The sequence below is a fragment of the Geotrypetes seraphini genome, chromosome 11 (assembly GCF_902459505.1).
Source record: "Geotrypetes seraphini chromosome 11, aGeoSer1.1, whole genome shotgun sequence".
Lineage (NCBI taxonomy): Eukaryota > Metazoa > Chordata > Amphibia > Gymnophiona > Dermophiidae > Geotrypetes > Geotrypetes seraphini.
Genome location: NC_047094.1, coordinates 49,036,557 through 49,061,986, shown reverse-complemented (window position 1 = coordinate 49,061,986; position 25,430 = coordinate 49,036,557). Strand labels below are relative to the sequence as shown.

General features: G+C 42.7%; 1 protein-coding gene across 1 annotated transcript in view; it reads right to left on the bottom strand.

Moving 5' to 3' along the window:
• The window catches only part of RHBDL1 (rhomboid like 1), an 81,893-nt gene extending 72,826 nt beyond the window's left edge, over window positions 1-9,067 (bottom strand). The window contains exons 1-2 of the mRNA XM_033914800.1: window positions 8,653-9,067; window positions 1,628-1,786 (exon numbers count right to left, since the gene is read on the bottom strand). Of these exons, the coding sequence (XP_033770691.1) occupies window positions 1,628-1,786; window positions 8,653-8,691 (198 nt within the window). The 5' untranslated portion in view covers window positions 8,692-9,067. The remainder of the gene's footprint in view (window positions 1-1,627; window positions 1,787-8,652) is intronic.
• Window positions 9,068-25,430: the final 16,363 nt, after the last annotated feature.

Below are 25,430 nucleotides of genomic sequence, written 5' to 3'. Positions count from 1 at the left end.
TATAAGACTAGTATTAATATATTACATTACATAAATACACACTTGAGTGGCTTAACATTACAGTTTTATTTTTTTTTTACTATAGAAGTGGACATTCAGATAATATCATTTGCTAGCAGCATAATCAAATAATCTCTGAGCATAGATTTGACTTTGATTTTCCTTTTTGATTATGAGAGTTTCAATAATATGCTTAAGATATCTCAGATTGCTGCAGTGGTTCACTGTGATGGAGTATATGTCCTATTAGAAGAAGCAAGCCATCCCCATACAAAGCCAACTTGGCCTAATGATAGGTCTTGAAAGGTTCCTGTTAATATCAGGGTGGAAAGTTCAATGCTCTGCCAGCGGATGGTAGTAGTGAGTTAGGAAAGCAATGTGGGAGGTGGCAAGAACATTCCATCCTACAACACTGACCTGAATAAATTCCCTAAGAACCTAGAGTTGGCTAAATGATTTCTACTTCTGAATGAAGAGGACCTGTTTTGCATATGGATTTGCAAATTTTTTGAATGATGAGAACTGTTGTTTAAAAGGCCTTAGGGCTTTTTGTGACCTAGGAAATTGATGAGTTTGAGAAAACCTTTGGAACTGAGAAGGGGAATAAAGAGACTCCAATTTTGAGTTACTAGAAGTTCCCTTACCCTGCCTGAAAAGGGCTCTGGAGGAAGGACCTTTGACTATTTTTGGTCTGTTTGTGGAGACTGATCGCTAAGCTTTCTTAGAATTCTGGTTCCTGTAGGTGATCTGAAAAGAGAGATATGCAAGCCTTTGGTCTAACTTCCATAAGCTATAGACAGAAATTGGAGGAGATGAGAGGTGGCTCTAGAGATTGGAGAAGGCTGGAGGTGACTACAACAACTTAAGTAAAGTGACCAGTCCATATCACACTCACATTGAGGAGTGAGGAACTGAGCTTCTTTGAGGTTTATTTCCCTGTACAACAGAAAACAAAGAAATGACCCAAGTTTCCACAGAGAAAATGGCAAACCAAACAAAAAGTGTGGAAACCAACAATGTTCAAAAACTCCTTTTATTTTCTTCAGAAAAAAAGCTAAAAAAACTCTATCCACATTTGTGTTACACGGACTCAATACGGGCCATATTTCAATGAAACACCTTCCTCAGGGGTCCAATTAGAGAAGATGTAATAGAGTAACGTGGAGAAGGGTAGGATGGGTGGAACAGGCTTCAATGGCAACTCCAGCAGTTGGAACGTGAGAACTCTGTCAGGCAGACTTCTATGGTCTATATCCCAGAAATGGCAAAAAAGACGGATCAAGTATTTTAGACCAGATTCATTGAGTGTGAATGTTGGACAGACTGGATGGACCATTCAGGTCTTTATCTGCCGTTATCTACAAAAAGATTTGAGTCAGCTCTCAAAAGAACATGCACTCTTACTGTCATGCGACCAACACCTACTTAATATTCAAGACACACACAACTCCTCATTTCTCACTGTAGAGAAAAATAATTTTGCACCAGAAACTCTGCTTGAAATTCTTGATTTATATGTGAGCCAGAAGCAGAGCTAGCACCATAAAACTAGCTCTGTGAACTTCTTTCAATGAGAAGTCAGAATGCTCCAAGCACTGGTATCTACAAAACTACTCACGTTACTGACCAAGTCAACGAGCTCCTGGTAGCAGATTTGCCCTTCATCATTGCTTTGTGCCAGGGCAAACAACATCTCCAGCTTTGCAGGGTCCAGGGGCAGCTCATGGCTGTGCACTAGGCTGGCAAAGGTCTCCACACCAATATAACCCGTGTTGTCCGGATCAAGCTGCAAAAAGAAAGAAGGTAACATCTAGAGTTGTAATTACAGTACCGGTAATATATTACCATAACATGAACGAGTAACTGTAACAATTACCATTATGCTAAAGTAATGAAGTAACTGTAATGTTACTTTTACCCAGTAATGAGTAATATATTATCTCATAGATGGCAGTCCCTACTCACCCCCTCCATATCCACCCATATTTCCTGAAACTGCTCTTCCATGATGCTGCAGCAGTCCCTACCACCTCCCCCTGGCGACGTCCACCTACCTTTCCTCAAATTGCTTCTCCATGCTCCACCAGTGACAGCATCAATGGTTACAAAACCCAGAAAGGTGCCTCGAGTCTTCCCACCACCACCAAAGCACTCTAGGTTTCTACCAGATCCCAACCCTTTGATGCACACTTCCTGTGCGTCATGGAAACAAGACCCAGCAGAAGGGAAGATTAGGTACTTACCTTGATAATCTTCTTCTTTCTAGTAAATAAGCACATCATTCCTGAACTCTTGGGTAATCATTCCTTCCCGCAAGATTCTGTATAGAGAGCCTCATTTGCATTTTCTTCTCTCTGCCTCACATCACTCTGGGCTGTCTTGTAACTCCTCAGTTTGTATCAAAGCAGATGGTCAGCCCTAGAGAGGAAACATAAGAGGGACAGAGATATTCCCCGAGAAACAAATGTGTTCTGCTCATATTACATAATACTTAAAACATGAACCATTGAAACATATAAACATTTAAGCATATAACGAGGTGGAATGAGCAAACCACCTACCCAAATGCAATCTGCACTAACAGCCTTAGGGTTCTGAAGGATACCCCCTGAATGAAATGAAATAGTTGTGCCAACCTCTTTGTCCTTACTGGAGAAAGGAAAGAAACAAGAAAACCGGACTTCCCGGCTTGTCTGAGGCAGTAAGCAGGCTAATTAACATCTGACAGGGCGAGCTTCAGGAATGATGTGCTTACTTACTAGAAAGAAGATTATCAAGGTAAGTACCTAATCTTCTCTTCTAGAGTAATAGGCACATCATTCCTGAACTCTTGGGATGTATCAAAGCAGTTCCCCGGAATCTAGGGTGGGACAGATGAGCCTGCTGAAAATACAGATAATCCAAAGGTGGTGTCTAATTTGGCCACCACATCTACCCTGTAAAATTTTGTGAAAGTATGGAGGGAGGACCACGTGGCCGCTCTGCAAACCTCCGCCCAGGAGGATGCTACTCCCCTAGTGTAATGTGGCTTCTTTCCACTCCTGATATAAGCTGATTAAATAGCCATACGAATCCACCTTGAAATGGTTGTTTTAGAAGTTGGTTGACCCTTATGGGTTGCACCTGCCAGCACAAAGAAATGATTCGACAGTTGAAACTCATTTGTCACTTCTAGATAATGAAACAGCACTCTGTGAACATCCAGTAATTTCAGGACTTTCCCCTTCTTGGAACCTGCGGGCATAAAGGCGGGCAGCAATACTTCCTGGTTGACATGAAAATTGGAAACCATTTTTGGCAAGAACGAAGGTACAGTGCGCAGTATCATTCCAGACTCCAATATTCTGGGAAAAGGTTCTCTACATAAGAGAGCTTGCAGTTCCGACACCCACTGAACTGAAGTGACTGCCACTAAAAAATATTGTTTTAACCATGAGGTCCAATAATGATGCCTGCTTCGAGGCTCATATGGAGCTCTAACCTGTAGGACAAGATTAAGTCACCATGATGGAAAGGGGTATCATACTGGAGGACATAAGAGCAAAGCCCCCTTTAGAGACCTGGGTACATCTGGGTGCGAAGCCAAGGACTTCATGTTCACTTGAGGTCTGAAACATGAAAGACTTGCTACTTGAACTTTGAGGGAGCCCACCACCAGACCTTTTTCAAGTTCCTCCTGCAAGAATGCTAGGACAAAGGAAATCGGAGCTGAAACTGGTTCCTCACTCTTCTGTGCACACCAGACCTGGAAACACTTCCAAGCTTTCACAAAGGTGGCTAATGTTGTCTGCTTCCTGGATCATAGGAGGGTGGCACTCACCCTGTCCAAATAGCCTTTGTGCACTAAGGTTGCACACTCAAGAGCCATGCCATAAGACCAAAGCACTCCAGATCCTCCAGGGTGACTAGGCTTTGCATGAGCAACCCTGGATAGCACGGTAGTCTGAGACTCTAGTCCCTCTGTAGACAGAGAAGATCTGCATACCACGGACACCACGGCCAGTCTAGTGCGACAAGAACTACCAACCCTGAATGTGACATTATTGTTCACAGGACTCTGCCTATCATGGGCCATGAGGGGAAGACATATAGAAGACCAACTTTTGGCCATGGTTGCATCAGGGCATCCAAGCCAGCTCATATCTTCGACTGAAGAACTGTGCCACTTTCTTGTTGGCTGCCAATGCCATCAAATCAAACATTTGGGTGCACCTAATGACTCACAATGCTGTTGATTGCCTCTGGAGAGTGCACCCATTCTTTGGGATCTAGGGTCTTCTGGCTGAGAAAATACCCTTGCACATTGTCTACTCCTGCTACATTGCCACCAAGAGAGCCAGTAGGTGATCTCTGTCCACCAAAACAACAAGTGTAGAGCAGTACTCTCGGTGCCCTCCTTGCCAATTAACATAAGCTACCACTGCTGCACTGTCTAAGAAAACTCGCACAGCTTTGTTCCACAGTGTGCTTCCAAATGCCTGCAGCACTAGTCTGATAACTCTCAGCTTCAACCAGTCGAGTGACCACTTCTTTTGGGAGGAGGACCAGCATTTCCGAACTGGGCACCCTTCGCAATGCACTCCACAACCATAGAAGCTGGCATTTGTAGTTAGAATCACACATGAGATGCAGAGTGGAACTCTTCAGATTAGGGCAGGGGTAGGGAACTTCGGTCCTCGAGAGCCGTATGCCAGTCGGGTTTTCAGGATTTCCTCAATGAATATGCATTGAAAGCAGTGCATGCAAATAGATCTCATGCATAGTCATTAGGGAAATCCTGAAAACTCGACTGGAATACAGCTCTCAAGGACTAGGGTCTAGGGACTGAGGCTCCAGTCATCAGTCTAGACCAGGAATCTCAAAGTCCCTCCTTGAGGGCCGCAATCCAGTCAGATTTTCAGGATTTCCCTAATGAATATACATTGAAAGCGGTGCATGCACATAGATCTCATGCATATTCTTTGGGGAAATCCTGAAAACCTGACTGTATTGCGGCCCTCAAGGAGGAACTTTGAGACCCCAGGTCTAGACTGAGCCACGCCTCCATTGTAATGCATCCCTTTGCGGGCACCAGCAAGATAGAAGCGCATCCTGGAGAGGACACAGGTGTGCCCTTGCCCAGGGAACCACATCTATAGTTGCTACCATTGACCCCAGCACCTGCAAGTGCCGACCTGTCCTGAAACTTCCTGATCTGTCATGTCATTTTCACTCTACAGGCCTCTGGAAGAAAAACTTTGTTCTCTTTTGTGTTGAATAGAATCCCCAGATACTACAGGACTTATGTTGACTCCAGGTGGCTTTTCTGAAAATTGATCACCCAGCCCAGATTTTACAGGAGCTGAATCACATGCTGCATTGCCGTCCTCCCTTCAGATTCAGATGGAGCTCTTACTAGCCAATCATCCAGATACAGATGCACCTATAGCCCTGTTTTGCGAAAATGTGTTGCTGCTACCACCATCACCTTGGTGAAGGTGTGTGGCACTGTGACCAGTCAAAACTGCAGGGCCGAGAACTGGAAGTGATGCTCCAGAACATGGAAAGAACTTCCTGTGTTCTGGAAAAATGGGAATTTGTAGATACCGTAGATCTCTGTCAAATCCCAAGAGGTGAGAAATTCTCCTGGCGCCACTGAAGCAATAACCGACCTCACCATCTCCATACTGAAACAGGGTATCTTGAAGCCTGCATTGACTGACTTGAGATCCAGAACTGGCCTCCAGTATTCTGAGTCTCTTTAGGGCATTATAAAGTATATGGAGTATATCTGCCTAAGCCCAATTCTTCATCTGGTACGGGTCAGCACTGTCGCCCAAAATCTGACCACTTTTTCTGGTCTCCCTGTTGGAGGAGGGGCGGGAAACTGCACGGGGACACCAGGAAATTCTTTTTCACTGAAAGGGTGGTTGATCACTGGAATAGTCTTCCACTTCAGGTTATTGAGGCCAGTAGCGTGCCTGATTTTTGGGCCAAATGGGATAGACACATGGGATCTATTCACAGAGAAAGGTAAGGGAGGGTAGCAGACTAGATGGGAGTGGGCAGACTAGATGGTCCTTGGCCCTTATCTGCCGTCTATTTCTATGTTTCTATGAGAATCCATAAAAATGTCTGGGAGCGGAAGAAAGAATCTGACTTGTACCCCCCTCCTGAATAATCTCCAGTGGCCTTGGAGAAACTGAATGCTGCCATTACAAGGACTGTTATTTTGTCTCAGGAAAGTGGTATAACCATGTTTCATCAACAGTAACTAGTGATTCCAAAAAGTTGGCACCAGCTCACTGAAAATGCTGCAAAAATCAATTCAATGTGTCCACTCGACATTGTTTCTCGTTAACATTCAAACATTTGGGCACCCACTTGGCTGACAGCTTCTGCATACCCAGCAGCTCATGGATTATATATCCAACATGTTTCCTGGATGTCTCAGCAATTGTTTTAGCCAATACTCGCTAATCTGCCAAAAACAGATCATGGACATAGTCAATAATTTAAGGAGTTGACATAATTTGAGGTCTTCCAAACCTTGTTGCATCTTCAGTCTCAAAATCTTCACACTGAAAATTCACACCACTTCTTTACTATGGAGTATGAGGGGCATTTGTCATTCATTTTTTTTGCACCATACATTCATGGATTTCCTTTGGAGTTTTCTTCTGCAGGAACAGGAACTTCATGACGACTCGAAGTGCCACATTTGAAAATTCCATAGTTTTCGTTGACATTGTTCAATCAATGATCTGAAACAATGTCAAAACATAGCATTACGATTCTGCAAATTGGCACTTTGCAAAATAAAATAACACTCTTTTCAGCCAGAGTGGCAAAACAGTGCTCAGAATTTAGGAAGTTGGTTGGGCTGAGAACTTTTTAGCACCTCCCCCCCCCTTCCTACAGTTTACGGGAATGTGGTTACAAAACTACAAAAAGGTGGTATACGAGTCCCAATCCCTTTTCCTTATATTACTGCATAACTCTGACTGCACTCAGAAAGATATTACATTTACACTCCAAGACTACATCCAGAGAGATCCTGATAATCAGCTCATCTGGTCAGGCTTTTCCCACTAGAATAAAGCTAAATACAGTGGTGCCTCGCATAACGAACGCCTCGCACAGCGAACGCTGCGCACAACGAACTTCATGTCTTGCTTCCTACAACGAACTTCGTTTCACACAACGAAGTCGCCCGAGCTGCATCCTTCCGCGCAGGCACTGCGCTTAACTGCCCTCTCTCCGCCTGGCTCCCTGTGCAGTGGCGGACCGTCAGCTCGCAGGGGCCCGGCGCCTACTGCTGATGCGTTGGGGGGGGCGGAGCTACTCTCGCCGCTTCCCCGATGCTAGAAAAAAAAAAAAATGAACAGTTAAGTCCCAGTTTTTGCCGCTGAGACTCTGCCCTCTCTCACTGTAAAATTAGACTCTACTTAGTCTGTCTTTAAATTTAAAAAATGTGTTTTGTTTTAAAAAACAATTATGTTTTTAGATGTATCTAAATAAAAATAATAACAAAAAATTTATCTTTTTTTATGTCATCTTAGCATATTTTATGCTACAGAACGAATTATTTTTTTTAACATGTATTGTTATGGGAAAACGCGTTTCACATAACGAACTTTTCGCATAACAAACTTGCTCCTGGAACCAATTAAGTTCGTTGTGTGAGGCACCACAGAAGTGCTGCTGTGCTACAAATGGTCTTGGAAAACCTCATGCAGGCCTCACTCCACTTAACACAGGAAAGTGCAGTACCACCAGAGGAAGAGGGGGTCTTAAAAGGGTTTTCAATTCTAGGAAGTGGTTTTTTTTTAAACAAAAAGCACACACCTTTTATTCTAAAACCTGTAATAAAATATTTAGAAACAAAACTAACGACTTAGCCACTCAATAACAGAAAAGTTGTGCTGTTGTACTTTCTTTATCTTTTCCTATAATTTATTTGGTGAAAATGTTTCATGTCTCCCCATTTATGTGGGCTTAAAAAGGAATTGTCTATGACTGATTATGTATTGCTTATGAGATTATCCTTTTTTTTTTTTGTATTACTAGATATTGTAAATATTCAATTTATTAAATAAAAAAAAGATAAGAAAAGTTGTGCTGTAGTAACATTGTGGCTTTCATTGGGGAAAAGCTCTCGCAGGCTTAGTTAGCTCCCCGGAGAGTAAAAACGGTATCGAGAACACAGCCTCCCCCCCCCACCCCCCTCCCTGTCCAGCACTATTCTGCAGGGACCAGATCAAGAGCAGCTGGAGAACATCTGGGACTCGGTCCTTCTCCCCGTAACAGGCCACGCACAGCCAGCTGCTGCGTGACGGGCTCTCAACAACTCTCCCCGTCATCTCCCTCAGTCTTAAAAGCGCGCTCCTTGCCCATTCCACCTCAGATCCTGCCCTGGGCCTCGGGGAATGGCCAGACGGGCGCGTGCCACTCCGCTCTGCAGCCATGCACGGTGCCACACAATATCACCGACAGCCCACATCCTGGCTCAGCCCGGCTGCCCCGTCCCCTGGAAGTGCCTGCCTGCTGCCTTTCGCCTTCAAAGTTGCCCGTGTGTCTGTCTGCCTGCACCCGCCCCCCCCCCCCCATTCCCCCTGCCCGCTGAAGGCAGGCAGCTGCTTCGGCTGCCGTGGAAACGATCCGTGGACTCACCTGCTCCTGGATGAGCTGTAGCAAAGAGCTTCTCTCCATATACCTGCCTTGAAGGGCTGACGGCGGGCAGGGGGGGAAGAGCAGGCGAGGCACGGCACGCCGGGGATTCAGCTCTGCCACTCGAGTTTCAAATCAAAAAGCGTGAATGAAAGACGGCGAGCGGAGAGACGGGGTACGCACACGCATGCAGACCCTTGCACGCGCACACACATAGCAGCAGGCGCACATATCCGCGCGCACGCACATGGATCGCAGCTCCCCCTTTTACTCCAGTGGCACAGGGGAGAATTGTCAGGGAACCAGCAAGCCCACTATTCCGGCGTCTCCAGCGCAAGGTGCTGGGGGATGCGGAGGCGAATGCCAATGAGCCGGAAAGGGGCGGAGGAAAACGGGGCGGCCAATCAGGGAGCTGCGGGCAGCCCGGGGAGGAGGGCCGCAGCCTTGCTGTTTGCATGTGTTAAGAGAGGTGAGAGCAGCAGCAGTGCGCATTGCTGGGCAAAGAGATAAATTTCCCCTCTCTCGAGTCGTTGCTCCAGCAAATCTCCCGATAGTAGCAGAAGTCTGTTTCAAGGGATTCCCGGCATTGCACGGAAGGGTGGAGAATCAAAGGGCGACGATCAGGAAGGGGACGCACTGTGTCAATTGCCTCTGGCTCCAAGCATGGGAGCCAGCTCTGTGGGCGATTTCCATTGGTTTAGCACCGCCAATAATTTTGAAAAGTTGGCTCCAAGCCTTCAGGGACATAGTATTTTTTTTTTTTTTTTGGGGGGGGGGGGATAAAACAGTAGCAGGGATATCGGGCGGACCCTGTCATTATATGTTGTGGTAGGTCCAGGACCACAAAATGGTGGGGTGGTGGGTAACCCTATTTCTTGTTCTCTGTTGTATCCAGTCTTGGGTGGCGTATCTTGGGCAAATGAGAAGGCATCGCAACCCCCCCTCCTCCCCCCTCCCCCGTCCTCTTCCATAAATGGAAGCAACAGGATGGATATCTTAATGTCTTGCCATGTCTCCAAAGGGCATAAGCAGAGTCAGGTAGGAGTGTACCTCATCGAGCTGTTGTGTTTACACGGAATATTATCTTGAGGAAAGTGGGGGACACTGCAAAAGTTTCACCCCCTTCCAAATTTTGATTTATACTTTTTCAGAATACATGCAAACTAGAACTAGTAATTTGATTAAAATTTCCTCAGGTGTCTAACAGACCTCAGGCTCAATCATTTCATCTACAAATGTATTTTTATCATTTGTTAATCTTCAGCTTCCACTTTACGTTAGCCTTTACTCCGGAGATGTCTTCTTTAAGACTTACCCTGGGTAGAAGCTACTTTCCTTCACTCCTTGGGTTGAGCTGATTGTCTCTGCTGTGCACCCTGAACAGGGGGTGCTGTGTTGTAGGCTGAGGCTTGAGCCACAGGACTGGTCTTTTGGTTTATAATTTTGCCGGCCCCCCCTCCTCCCTTCTAGTCTACCAAATGCCCCCTAGAAAATCCAGACCAGGGATAAAGCAGAAATCACTAAGGCCAGCTGGATCATAGCTGGTGAGTTCAGACCAGAGAGAAGAGCAAAAATTATTTCAATATCGATAGGTGCCAAAGAATGACATTGGAGGTATATCTATGAAGAGACACTTCTTTGCCCTCTAGTTACCTTGACATGACATCTAGGGATAGGAAGTTAAAAAAAATAGAACCAGATTTTTTTTTGCTGTGCTCTGCAAAAATGTCATCCAGCCCAAACTAATTCAGTGGATTTTTATGATATATGATTTCTTCCAACACACTTTGCAGTATATTTCTCAAAATGAACTGTGACTGTTGATCACCATAGTCTGACAGTGAAGGCACAGAGCGATGAAAACTTGAAGTTCTAGTATAGTCTCATTCCGTAGTGTACCAAGCATATGTGACACCCAGAGCAGATAATTTTTTTAAACACCCTTCTCTGTATTAACCCTTTCAGGACCATAAGGATCGTAGGCCAATTTTTGTGGTTTTGACGACATTTTTATGGTAAAAAGGGCTTGCAGATGCCAAAAAATTGATTTTTTTTTGTGAAATATCATTATTTTTATTTAAAAAAATCACACTTCTGGCTTATGGACAGTGTGGCAAGTGAATCTTCTCATCAATCTGGCAACGACGCTAATGAATGAATGTCGGAACCAGTTTGTTTACATAAAGGCAGTATCATATGGAATCCGTACATATCAAATTTAGAACTGTAGACTATCCCAATCAAAATTTATAGGATTTTAAAGTTATGGGACAAATATGTCCCTTGGTCCTGAAAGGGTTAAAAAAAAAATGTATAAAAGGAGCCCTTAACTTTTCTGAAGATATGTTAGTAAATGAATTGTATATTTCTTAATTTTGTTTTTTGCAAGTCTTAGGGCCTTTTCTATCAAACTGCGCTAATGGTTTTTAGCGCAGAGAGCTGCGCTGAATGGCCCATGCTCATAGGAACTCTATGAGCGTTGGGAGCAGTGCAGGCCATTCAGCGTGGCTCACCGCGCTGCAAACTGTTAGCGCAGTTTGATAGAAAAGGCCTTTAGGTATATAATCTAGCTTCTTTTAATTGTTAACCATTTAGATGTGTGAGGTAGAAGTCGTTATATTAGATTATAAGCCCTCCAGGAGACAGCAAAATACCTACTGTACCAGAATGTAACTTGCATTGAGTTATTTCAGAGAAAGGTGCGATACTAATCCAAATCCAAAATCCATGGGCAACAGAGCAATTTTGCTGATGACACAAAATTATTCAAAGTTCTTAAGTCACAAGAGGATTGTGAAAAATTTCAAGAGGACCTTGCAAGACCGGGAGACTGTGCATCAAAATGGCGGTGACGAGTCAAAAGTGCGCGGGACAATCGAGCGCTGACAAAGCCGCTCAGACAAATGCACACAGGACGTCAGCGCGCCAGATTAAAACTTAACTTTAAAGCGCTCCAAGGGGGGGGGGTGTGGGGGGAACCTCACACTTTACTTAAAAGTGTTGCCGCTACTGTTGGGGAGGCAGTGGAGGGGGAAACCCCCACACACACTTAGAGAGGAAACTGTAATTTTTCCCTTAAAAAGAGGTAAAAATTACACTTTCCTCTGTAATGGGGGTGGTTACCCCCCCCCCATAGAAGCGGCAACACTTTAAAGTTAAGTTTTAATCCAGCATGCATTTGTCCTCACGTCTTTGTCGGCGCACAGTTATCCCACGTGCTTTAGTCTATGTACCCAAAATGGCAGATGATGTTTAATGTGAGCAAATGCAAAATGAAGCATATGGGAAAGAGGAACCTGAACTATAGTTATATGATGCTGGGTTCCATGTTAGGAGTCACCATCCAGGAAAAGGATCTAGGTGTCATCGTTGAGCATAAATTGAAGCCCTCAGCTCAGTGTGCAGCGGTGGCTAAGAAAACAAATAGAGTGTTAGGAATTATCAGGAAAGGAATGGAAAACAAAGATGAAAATGTTATAATGACCTTGTATCACTCTATGGTACGGCTGCACCTTGAATACTGTGTGCAATTCTGGTTGCCATATCGCAAAAAAAGATATAGAAGAATTAGAAAAGGTACAGAGAAGGGTGGCAAAAATGATAAAAGGGATGGGGTGATTTCCCTATGAGGAAAGGCTAAAGCAGCTAGGGCTCTTCAGCTTGGAGAAGAGATGGCTCAGGGAAGATATGACAGAGTTCTATAAAATACTGAGTGGAATGGAAAGGGGTAGATGTGAATTGCTTGTTTACACTTTCCAAAAATACTAGGACTAGAGGGCATGTGATGAAACTACTAAGTAGTAGATTTAAAACAAATATGTAATTAAACTCTGGAATTTGTTGCCAGAGAATGTGGTGAAGTCAGGTTTGGATACAAACAAAAGTCCATACGCCGTTATTGAAATGGCTTGGGGAAATCCACTTTTTATTCCTAGGACAAGCAGCATAAAATCTGTTATACTCCTTGGGATCTTGTCAGGTACTTGTGACCTGGATTGACCACTGTTGAAAACAGGACACTGGGCTTGATGGTCCTTTGGTCTGTCCCAATATAGCAATTCCTATGTTCTTATGTGCTTTGCTTTAGCTGGGGTTGGTAGCATGGAATTTTGCTACTTTTTTTTTTTTTTTTTGGGGGGGGGGGGGTTGCAAGATACTAGTGACCTGGATTGGCCACCTTGAGGACGGGCTACTGGGCTAGATGGACCATTGGTCTGACCCAGTAAGACTATTCTTATGTTGTTTTCCCCAGAACAAAGACCACATACAATTTGTGATTATTAGGTAAATGGAGAAGCTCTTCTTAGAGATGTTCCCAGTGGCTTGCACCCTGGCTTTTCATTCTCCTACTTATTAACTAGGGGAAAGACAGCTGAACACTTTTGTAGTGCTGTGGCCAGTAATATAGTCACCAATTAATGCTACTCCACTGCCTCGTTGTATTTTGTGTATCAAGGTATTTTGTATAATTTTTTTTTTTATAATGACATTGTCTATGTTTAATTTACTATGTTTTTATGGATGCATTTACCTTTGTATGTACTTTTTTACCATTGTAAACCGCCTAGAATTCCGATTAGGTGGTATAACAAATGTTAATAAAACTTGAAACTACTTATTTCTATAGCACTACTAGACATAAGTACGGATAGGGGAGGTAGTAAAGTGCTGTGCAAGCGCCTGGGTGGGTTTGGCCTTGATGCCAGGGAATCCATGGATGCCGCCAAGGTTCTGAGAAAGCCACAGAGACCCATGAGGTCCACAGAGGTGGCAAGAGGGTGGAAATAACCCCCCCACATACACACACAGATTTCATTAAGTCAGGGGTTTCCAAAGTCCCTCCTTGAGGGCCGAATCCAGTCAGGTTTTCAGGACTTCCCCAATGAATTTGCGTGAGATCTATGTGCATGCACTGCTTTCAATGCATATTCATTGGGGAAATCCTGAAAACCCGACTGGATTTGGCCCTCAAGGAGGGACTTTGGAGACCCCTGCATTAAGTAGTTTGTTTCAGTTCCAAAACGAAAGAAAATGTGAATTTTGTGTTCTGCCCAAGCCACCCCCAGTCCTTTCAAATTCTCTTTCCTGGACCACCCTGTAGCACAGGAGTGGGCAACCACAGTCTTTGAAAGCCACAACCCAGTTAGGTTTTCAAGATTTCTAATCTAATCTTCTATTTGTGCGTCACTCCTATACAGGTTCAAGGCGACTTAAAGGGTGGAGTGAGGGGAAAGGAGGGAGAGGGTCGGGAGGAGGAGAGGGAAGAGGGGGGGAAGAGGAAGTTAGGAAAGAAAGTGGAAATTAGGAGAGAAAGAGGAGGTATGGGAGATTATGTGTCGAAGAGATGGGTTTTCAATTTCTTCCAGAATATGGTGTAGCTAGGTTGTGTTTTGGTCATTTCTGTGAGGTCATTCCAAGTTTTTACTCCTAGAAAAGTAAGAATGGAGTGGAAAACACGTTTGTACTGAAGATTTTTTTGTGGATGGGAGATTCAGTAGTATCCTGTTGAGGGTTCTGCGTGAAGTAGACCATGCCATTGAGAAGAGCTGGATGAGAGGAGTCGCTGAGTTTCCATGAAGTATGTAGTGAATGATGCATAATATTTTGAATGTTATTCATGATGGGATGGGTAGCCAGTGTAGTTGTTTGTTGAAGGCTGTGACCGAGTTGTATTTTCTCAGGTTGAAGATTAGTCTTACAGCGGTGTTTTGGATGAGTTGCATTTTATGAACCAGAGCGGTGTTGATTCCCATGTAGGTAGAGTTGCAGTAGTCCAGTTGAGATTGATTGATTTGCATGTGCTACTTCCATTGTGTGCAATCTCATGCATATTCATTGTGGAGTCTTGAAAACCTGACTGGGTTGTGGCCCTTGAGGACAACAGTTGCCCATCCCTGCTCTGGCCCGTCCTCCCTTACCATGCACAAGTTTTAGGGCAGGAAAGGTCACTGAACATTTTCTCTGGTCCCATCACTTCTCTTTATCAAACTGGTGCCAGCCTTAGTCTACTATATACTGTAACAAAATGGTGCAGGTCTTAGGTTGACCAGTGCTACTTTGATGAAAAGAAATTGTGAGGTAGAAGCAAAAAGGGATTTTTTCCATCTAAAGATTATTATGCATGGTAAGAAGTTGGTATGGAGGCTGAAGGAAGGTTTGGAGTGGGCTAAAATAACTTAAGTATGGTAGTGACTTGGTTTACATTTTAGTTTTGGGGGAGGGGGTCATTTGTTTCATTTTAATTTGATAAATGAAACAAACAAAAAGAAATACAATGAAAAGATACTCAGACCCCTACAGCCCATCCCTAGTGAATGAGGCCATCTCTCCTGCTCTACCCTGCATCTTGGCAGAGATCCACCTCATTAGCAAGTGCAGCACTTTGAGTATCCAGGGAGCACTACCCCCTGGCCGTGGCTCCATAAAATTAGAGCTTTTGAATTATTCCTACATCCAACCTAGATTTCATTGGACTGCACACAGGGATATGTAGTCCTGATTTCCTTAGAGAAATCATAACTACAAGTTCCTAAATGCAATGGTGCAAAAGCAGAGGTAATTCAGCTGATGACCCTCTATAAAACTAGATGGCCTCCTTCTTATCAACCATGAGGGATTTCACAAACTGTACAGGCTGAGAGTTTACATTTACATTTCTTGACGGATTTGGAGGTGTTTCGCTCTCTCCTTTTTATTTTTTTTTTGGTTGTTGCATGTTGATTTGCTTCTTTTGTGTTTCATTTTGACATTTAACATCATTTGTGGAATGACTGCAGTCTCGGTGGCTGAGATCATGCCCTCCAGCTGTAATCTTCTTTTCTGTTCTCCTCAGTGGCATATGCCTGTGATTTATCTATTTGCAGGAGATAGCTGCAGAGATCCGGCGTACTAAAATATGGAATCCTCAGAGCCAGCAGTAGTGAATATTCATGAGCCCTCATAAATATTAACACTTTCCAGTCAGTGAACCAAGAAATTCATGATGAACTTCTATACATCTCTTCCAAAACTCCTTATCTCTGTAGAAATAGAGAGGAAAGATTCACAAAGCACATCCGTTACTCTGCCTACCAACCTCATATGCTATTCTACTATTTGACTCTAGCCTTGTCCTAGAGAAGTTATAATTTTCTGAGGTGACAGGAGAGAAATAATTCTTAAGATTTGTTCCTTTTGCAGCTCTAGCAGGACAATTGTATCCTGCAATGGGTCTGATCTCCAAATTCATTCACTCCTAAGATTCAACTCACACACTGCTTCATTCAGAGACCCAGAGCGTCTCTCAGGCATATTAAATCTTCACACAATGCCTTTATGTATTTTTTCCCCCAAATATCTTTTATTGAGTAAACCAAGTAGTTGGACAAGACAACATCCAATTTACATGTAACCATGCAAAAACAAGACTACTTGTTAGTGATACAAAACAGGGTTAATTTTCATCCTTTTTCATTGCTCATGAACTTAACCTAGTTAAAACCAACTATGTCTGCAGTGACAAGAAGCTGTAGTCTCCATGACTATTTAGTAGTGTGATTCTCTGTGCCACCAACAGATCCCAGCTCTGTTTTTGAGGGGCCACGTCATTTTTCCTGAAGCACGTAATGCAGTCATCTTTGCCTATTCAACTCTGAGCTTCACAACACAGTGTGAATTCAAATCTTGAAACTTCTCTTTCATAGTAAAGTAAATCACCCTTCCTCCCTTATAAGTGGGTAACCACTGAAAGCATGCGTCTGGTTAGGACCTGGTCTAGATTTTGATGTGTTGCTTCAGAAGGGTAGCAGAGAGGAGCAATGTAACTTTAGCTCAGACAAAGGGTCTGAGAAGCAGATTGCAGCTGGATCTGTTGCTATGCCCATGCATAGCTCCGTTACAGTAAAGGCAAGGCCATAAAGAATCAAAAACTGTATAGAAAAATAGGATAAAAGAAATACCGTTTGTAATATAAAAAGAGGTAGAGACAAGAGTGAAGGACATTGTTTGGCAGTCTTTCAGTGGCCACATGTGGTTCGTTCTCTGTAACATGCTGAGCATGGCTCCCAAGCTGAAAAGTACAGTACAACAAAAATAAAGGCCCCTTCTCTCCTTTTCATTCCACTTTCAAACACAGACTATAGCCATGTTCTTAGAAGGTCCAAATAATATTTAACATTTGAAGAAAAGCAGTTTTCGTCTCCCAAATGGTATTGAGCAATGAAAAGCAGAGCCTAAAAAGGCTTTCCCTCTGCTAAGGAATCTGTGTGGCAACTGAGATAAATTTTAGGGGAAAAGATACTGGGAGATGTGGAGGGTGAGCAGCTATGAAGACCTGGTACTGTTGGACTTATGGCTTAGCATACTATATTGTAGGAGGGTGTCTCAGAGAAAAAGTCATAGCTCAGCAGAAGAGCGTTTGCTTGCATGTAAATCCCAGATTCAGGGCTAGATGCACTAAAGCCTCCGATCATCTGGTTTAGCGACCAATTGAATTTGCTGACCCTATGCACAAAACGGATCACTGTGTAGTTTTCTGTGTGGTCATACATTCTCCGGCATTCAAATGAAGTCATTAATATTAAAACCAGCCATCTGATCGATGGCCTAACCTTGCATGCCAGAATCGGATCAGTACTATCGACCAGGAAAACCTGACAGGTCCTAGACCTGTCGGTAACTGTTACAGGTTTGCCTATTTTTATAATTTTTTTTTCTATGTGCCCATTTAAAAAAAAAACGCTGTGCCACCTCTCCCAATACTCCCCCCCTCATGACTCCAGTACCAAAATAGAGGCAGGAGGGATGCCTACTCCCTCCTGTTGCCGCAAACACCCCCTCCCCCGCCAAACCTCCCCTCTACCGCACTTCAATAGAAATCGGCAGGAGGGATGTCCACTCCCTCCTGCCGCTGCGAGGGGAAAATTTGCTAGGAATGTAGAAAGCAAACACACTTGATAGACCAGCTACATTCATTGTGAAGAACTAAGGCCAGTACTGGGCAGGCATGTAAGAATATAAGAATTGCCGCTGCTGGGTCAGACCAGTGGTCCATCGTGCGCGGCCCCTAGATCAAAGACCAGAGCTCCAACCAAGACCAGCCCTACCTGTGTACGTTCTGGTTCAGCAGGAATCTGTCCAACTTTGTCTTGAATCCTTGGAGGGTGTTCTCCCCTATAACAGACTCCGGAAGAGCGTTCCAGTTTTCTACGTTTGTACGGAATCTATCCCCTTTTAACTTTAGAGAGTGCCCTCTCGTTCTCCCTACTTTGGAGACGGTGAACAACCTGTCTTTATCTACTAAGCCTATTCCCTTCAGTATCTTGAGTATCAGTCTGTGTTCTGTATATGGCGGTTCAGTTTAGGATGAGCTGGAAAGGGCTTTGATGGAAACCTCAGTAGTTGGAACCTAAGGATGATGCCAGGCAGACTTCTAAGGTCTATGTCCCAGAAATGCCAAAGGAAAAAAAAAATCATGAATTATATTGAGTGTGAGTGTTGGGCAGACTGGACTATTCAGGTCTTTATTTGCCATCATTTATTATGTTACTATGATAGACAAATGCACACACATTTATCGTGCTACTGAACAATCACAGTAACATTGGGAAGTATTCAGTCCACTACTTTCATCCCAGCCTGATGTGCATTTTATAAAACAAATAATCCCAGAACATGCAGCAATGAGACCAGCACCCTCAATGACATCACTCTTCTCTTATTCTTGGATATAGGGCAGTGTAGTTGCATAAATCTGCTGGCAAAATATCAGCTCTCTCCCCCCCCCCTCCCCCCAACCAATCACAAGCAGCAAAAAGAAACCTCATCATTCACCATGATCTGACATATCTTGTCCAGACCCCCCCCTCTCCCTCCCCCTCGGAGAGGTGCGTAGAAGGCTGACTGCTCCATTCATATTCTAAGCAGGAATGAATCTAGTACACAGGAGAACAAACTCAGAGAGAGACTTCCTTCTGTGCCAGAGCATGCAACTACCTATAAAAAGTAATGACTCTATTGTTATCGCTAAGATTTATTATGTGGTGGTCAGGATTCAGAGAGAATTGGAGGGGGAAGGGTCAGGCATAAGGTTTGGAAACTCCCGACACTTTGAATGTTTCTGTTTTCTAAGAATTCTCTTCAGATATTATACCAAACAGACCTATTTTATTGGTATAATTTCTGCCAGAAGAGGATATTTTGTGATCAGACTATTTGTATTTTGTCCTGACCCAAAGACACCAAAAGGCTTTTCTGCAGTTAAAGCCACACATTTTGGTTGCAGAAGCAACATTTTGCCTCAAATTTCATGCAAATGCCTGGTATCTCTCCAGGAAGCTAGATATATATTTGTGGACCCCTTACAATGAGAAATTCTTTGGTTGGATAATAAATCTTGAAGATCTAATCTTGCAGTGGGAACTGCTGATTCCCCCCCCCCCTTGGTGTATATATAGGCAAAGTTGTGTATAAATGTTTGGCTTAATCTCTCTCTTTCGCCCATTTTATTTATATTTCATTTTTTTTTTTCTCTTTAAGGTGGACTGGATTTATTGTTAGACATGGATTTTCTTTTAATATTATTTTCTGGATTTCTTGAGTTTATTTCATGCAATCTACATTAAAAATAAATGAATGTGGGAAGGTGTTAAGAACATAGCTTTGCTCTACTGTGTCAGACCAAGGGTGCCACATAGGACTTTGATTTATACCTGTTAGGAGAGGGCTATTCATGGGAATGTTTCCCAGGGTGGAATCCTTAAATAGCAGTTATGGAGCAATTTCTCCTATTTCAATCCCAGGAGGATGCTTTGGTGGTTGAAAAACATTGAAGCATGCTCATCTTAAGTGGATTATGGAGGTAGAGGACAGACACAAGCTGAGCATCGCCTGTTGGCCATTATTTCAAGAGCTGTTGTGTACAGCAAAGCACCATGATCCTGCTGCAGTCTTATTATGGCAGGGAAACTCTTCATGTCTTCATTCACTCTTCTCAAAATAGTGCTCCATTGAGCCCCAAACTCTGTCTACAAGAATGGGACATTTTACTTTCCAGCTGGGTAGCAATGGAATACATTCCAGATTTGATCCTGAGCTTCCAATTTATCTAAGAGAGGAAAATAATTTTGAAAAATTTAAGAGCTAACTCAAGGGTTTTCTTTTTAAAGATGCATTCGATGATTAAATGAATTGCTTATGGCTCTTAATCCATCTTTAGATCTTTTTGATAGTTTTCATTTCCCTTTTCTATTGTTTTTAACCCTAATTGTTTTTCTTTATAACCAGATTGTATTTCTTTCCTAGTTTTCCTTGTGTTTGATGTATGTGCAAGTTGACTTAATATGTTTTAGTAGATTTAGCACTTGTCAGTTATGTTTGTCTTCCTTAACTTTGTAATTTTTATCAATTTGTACATCGCTTAGAATTCGGAATAGGCGATTAATCAAATTTTATAATAGACTTGAAACTTAAACTTGAAACTTTAATCATGCACCCTTTACAGGCGGGAAATTCTTAGTTGTACTTTTGCAAGTTAAATACAAACTTAAGGTGTATCTATGCTGAATGGGGCCATAATCAAAAGGATTCGGCTTTCTCCCCCCCCTCTGTTAATTTTCATAAGAATTACCACACAGGGTCAGGCAAAAGTCCATCTGCCCTAGTATCTGGCAGAATCCCAAAGAGCAGCAAGATTTCATATTACTTCTCCAGAAAGTGCTGCAAAAAATTTTCTTACTGCTCCAACAATATCCATTTAGTGCCAGGGCAGAATGAGGGTGATGATATTCGGCCATTAGTGGAGCAATTCTGTAAATGGGGCACCTCCATTTTAGTAAGGATCGATTGTAGAACAGAACCTAAGCAACTGCATTCCATTATACTGTAGACTACTAGCATGACCTGACACTGCTGTGCCCATAATTTAGGTGTGCAGACTTACATCAGCCAGTGAGCTAGTGTAAGTACAAGTGCATAAATTGCACAAGGACACACCTAATTTACAGCATTCTGTAGGTTATGCACACTTGTGGGAGTCCTGTCTACGTGCTGCCCATATTGTAACCTGTTCTGAGCTTCCGGGAGAATGGGATAGAAATCTAAATAAATAAATGATGTACACCTTCTTGCAAATATGCACTATGCAAGATAGTTACACATTTGCACAGTGCCCTGCTCGCACTTATGGAGGGATGTGCGCATGTTTGTGCTAGGCTTCATATACAGTGAGCACAGATGATAATACACACTTTATATACTTGCTTGCCACCTGTATAACTACCATATGTGCTTTAAGTTAGGACAGAACAATTGCAGTCCTAGCTTAGACTATTTAGCTCTATATATAGTAGCCATGGGGAGCCCTGTCCATGTACGACAGTGGTCTCAAACTCGTGGCCCGGGGACCACATGCGGCCCACCAGGTACTATTTTGAGGCCCTCGGTATGTTTATCATAATCACAAAAGTAAAATAAAACAGTTTCTTGATCATATGTTTCTTTAGCTATAAATTACAATATTATTATTAAGACTTAGCCAAAAGGAAAGATTTATAAACTATAAAGAGTTTTACCTCATGAAAAAATTGTCATTTCTTTAATAAGACATTAGCTATTTTTTCTGTGGCCCCCCAAGTACCTACAAATCCAAAATGTGGCCCTGCAAAGGATTTGAGTTTGAGACCACTGATGTACGAGTATATTCAGCATCACCACTTGTCTGGATAGGGGTGCTGAATATATATGCTTTTCTTGAAAGTCACTAGCAGAGCAGCAATTGCCAAAATGAATGGGGACCGAATGCTACACTATCACAGTCACTAAATCAAAAAAACTATTTAGTGCACTTTGAAAAAATAATTATAAGAATAATTAGTTAATGAATGAAGTGTACCCTCAGTGTGAAGCGTTAAGCTTACGAGACAAGGCAGCAAGTACCAACGCTCTAGTGCTTAACTAGATCGGCTCCTCTTACATGAGCATAAGCTCACCATTCGGCCACACATCATCGTAGGGTAGACTAGTGTGCTCGTGATCCTTAAATGTGAATAAACACAAATTGTTAAATAAATAATGCGATATCAAGTAGTGTAACACTCTTCCCCATTCCAAGCCTCCCCGAACACGGCTGATATGAAATTGCCAAGATTGTAGAGTGGTAGACATCTGGAACGCTCTTTCGGAGTCTGTCATAGAGGAAAACACCCTCCAGGGATTCAAGACAAAGTTAAACAAGTTTCCGCTGAACAAGAACGTGCGCTGGTAGGGCTAGTCTCAAGTAGGGTGCTGGTCTTTGACCAGAGGGCCACTGCATGAGCGGACTGCTGGGCACGATGACCCACTGGTCTGACCCAGCAGTGGCAATTCTTATGTTCTTATACTTAGCTTGTTTAATGTTCATCCACGCTTGAACTCAAAGCCTTAGCGAAATCAAACAGGAGCTGTGTGACTCTGCTGCAGCTCCTGCCTGCTTGCGGTTCAACCAGGCTTGGTTTCAGGAACCCAATGCTAATCTTTTAAGCAAAGCTGCCAAAAGTTTCAAAAACCGGCTTCGCAGGTTAATTAGAGGCCATGCAACATCTCACTCCGTCCACCCCCAGCCTCCCATGTTGCATGGCCTTGAATTAGACAGCCTGCGTGTGACGGTATTACAGGGACGTCTATGCACTTCTGGATGCCTTGAGCCGCGGCCACAATGTTGAGTGTGCCGCAGCTTGAGAAAGTTTGCGGGACACTGATCTAGAGCTTCTTTACAATCTGCTCTACCAGACAGACTCCAATGGCTTAACAGCTTGAGGACAGTAAACCATGACGATTGTTTAGCTTTAGGCTTTTTATCAGTCACCCATTACCACCGTTTAGATCTGCTGGGAGACAGAACTTGATATTGCTCTATGTTACTGCTGGTACAACATGCTCAGTCTCTAAAAGCTCTTTTTTTTAAAAGCTGCTTGTAACGCTTAAGCCCTTATTCATCTGTTTAATATCTATGCTGTTCTAATCATTCCCTTAACAGGAACATGAAACTCATTTGTAGTGAATGGATTATAAGCTCTATCACGCAAGAATTGTCCCTTACGTGTTTGTGTACAGCACCTTAAACATCTAGTAATGCTATAGAAATGGGGCAAAAGTGGCACAATTAGTAGCAACTCACTTGTCAGCCTTTTCCATTGCTGGCACTGTGCTTTGGAATGGTTGACAGTTGGAAATATGACAGGCAGAATCCTATTTACTCTTTCACAAAGAGCTAAGGCCTATTTTTTCCCCCAAGGCTTTTGGACTCACATTGTCAGTTGCTTCAACCTTACTCATATTTTTTGCAAACAAAACAATTCCCTTCTGTTGTTTGTTTTCATTATCTATAACCTGTACAGCTTTGTTGCTTATTTTGTATCATGGGATACCTTTTAGAACCTTGGCTCCTTGGCATGTTTGTGTTGATTTTGTGTTGCTGTTGTTAACATATTACTTTTGTTGTTACACGTTGTAATCTACTGAGGACATACAAATTTGGAGAGGAAGAATATATAAACAAACTAATTGCAGGGCTTCTCAAATATGGCCTCAGAACCCCAAAGCTAGCTTGTTTTTCAGCCAGCCATAATGAATATACATGAGAAAGTGTATTTTTACGAAGTCTCCAGTGCATGCAAATTGATCTCATGCCTATTTCAATGTTTCTCTTCTGAAAATCCAACTAGTTTTCTGTTCACCAGGGTGAGTTTGGGAAGCTCTACCATAAGAATTCACAATGGACATTTAAGCTTGCTCTGCCCTCTTTTCCACAATTGGACAGGAAATTAACATCCTTGCCAAAGGGGACCTTCCATTTCCTCAGTCTCTTCAAGAAGCTAATTTCACAGAGAAACACAACTCTTCATCCAGCCTCAGTGAGCATAAAAATATTATTATTGTTTCCTACAACTGTATTTCTTTCTGACAACCAAGATGTACATAATTTAATTAAAATACAATACATATATTCTGCCTTTTCATTATCATTCACCAATAGTAATACAACAAAATTCATTACAGACCAGTTTCCAACATTCTTTGCACCAGGATTATGCAAACACACATTTTATGAGGATTGTACCCATAAAACAACTTTCATTATGCAAACTCATTGGCACCAGGACCCCAAACTGAGATTGTAAGTACTCTTGAGAGGGGGATAGAAGTAAATGAATCCTAAACTTAGGACCAGTGGCGTAGTAAGGGGGCATGGCACCCCTCCTCCTCTTCGCACCCCCCCTGCCTTCCCCCATAAAGTTTTTACTTCCACGGTGCAAGGTTGCTGCCCATGCCAGCATCGGTGCTCTCCCTGATGTCACTTCCAGGATCTGCGTCAAAGGGCGAGCCGACATGGACGTGGGCATGCTGCTCACACTGAAGAAGTTAAAAAGGTACATGGAAAGGGCAGGGGAGCGGTGCCACCGCACCGGGCGCTGCTCACCCTTACTATGCCACTGTTTTCTCACCCAAATATGAAGAAGATTCTTAAATAAAATTAAAAAAATTAGCTCAGAACATGAGGTTTACATGAGAAACAAATTCAGGATATGGTAACTTTATGATAGGGAGCAAAATGGGGTCAGGACATGAGTCGTGTCAAGACATAATTCTTTCAGAAGGCCTGATGTAAAGGGGTCTCATCCGCACCTACTGTCGGGAGCTATGTTTGTTCATTTATTAAAGATGGTGTGTATAAAAGGCCGGTACCATAGGGCTCAAAAAAAATCTGCAAAATACTGTCAAGCTATTTTGAGGTAAAATTGATTAATCCATTTTAGTAGGGAAAAATAATGCATAGTAAACCACTGTGATAATGGAAGAAAATTGATCAGCACAAAGAGTCAATTATAAAATAAATTAAAGCTGTTTCATTAGAGCTCAGGCAGCAGGTTTGAACAGAGAGTAACTCGCTTGAAGATTTCCACTTGCAGATGATTATGAGTCCCCTTAGAGCAGGGCATCATGAACTGCCCTCCCTCCTCCGCAAACCCCATAGTCAATTGGATTTCAGGAAATCCTACAATAAATATGTATGAGATAAATCTGCATACATGGGATATCCAGCTTATGCAGATTCATCTCATGTATATTTATTGCACATACTGTATGCTGAAAACCCAATTGTCTGTAAGGCTCAAGGACAGGCTTGGAAAGAACCCTTGGCTTTATTGCACATATGACCTTAGCTAAATATAGCAGGTTACCCACCAGGAGGTTATACTGATTTTTTTTTTTTAATTTCCCTTCTGTCTGGATCAGTTCCACAAATGGTTTTTGCTGATAGCTTATAAAGAATAGTACCCTGACTCTGTTACCCTTTAAAGCTCCCTCATTATTTCTAATTTACTGCAAAACCATGATTCCTAATTCCAAGTGTCAGAGCGCTAAACCGCTCCAGAAATAACTCGTTTACCACAAAAATTTATGTTGCTCAACCACAGCAGGCCCTTTCCACTGAAAGGCTGGGGCTTCCCGTTGGTTCTCATATGGATTTGCACTGTCAGTGGTAAATATGACTGGGAGAAAAGAAATAATCAATTGCTATCGACCTGTTTAAGATGGGATCTTCTTAAAGACATAACATGTAAACTTATTATATGAAGCTAAAAACTACATCTGATTTAATATATGCCATGCCACATAGAAAGAAACTATTCAGGACTACTGAACACACTGTAGGTATTTTTCCTTTCTAAATTGTTCTGAATTTTAAACTACAGTACTCAAAAAGCGAAACAGTTGGTCAAAACTTACCATGAACCCAATAATCAGAAAATGCTGAGCTCCTA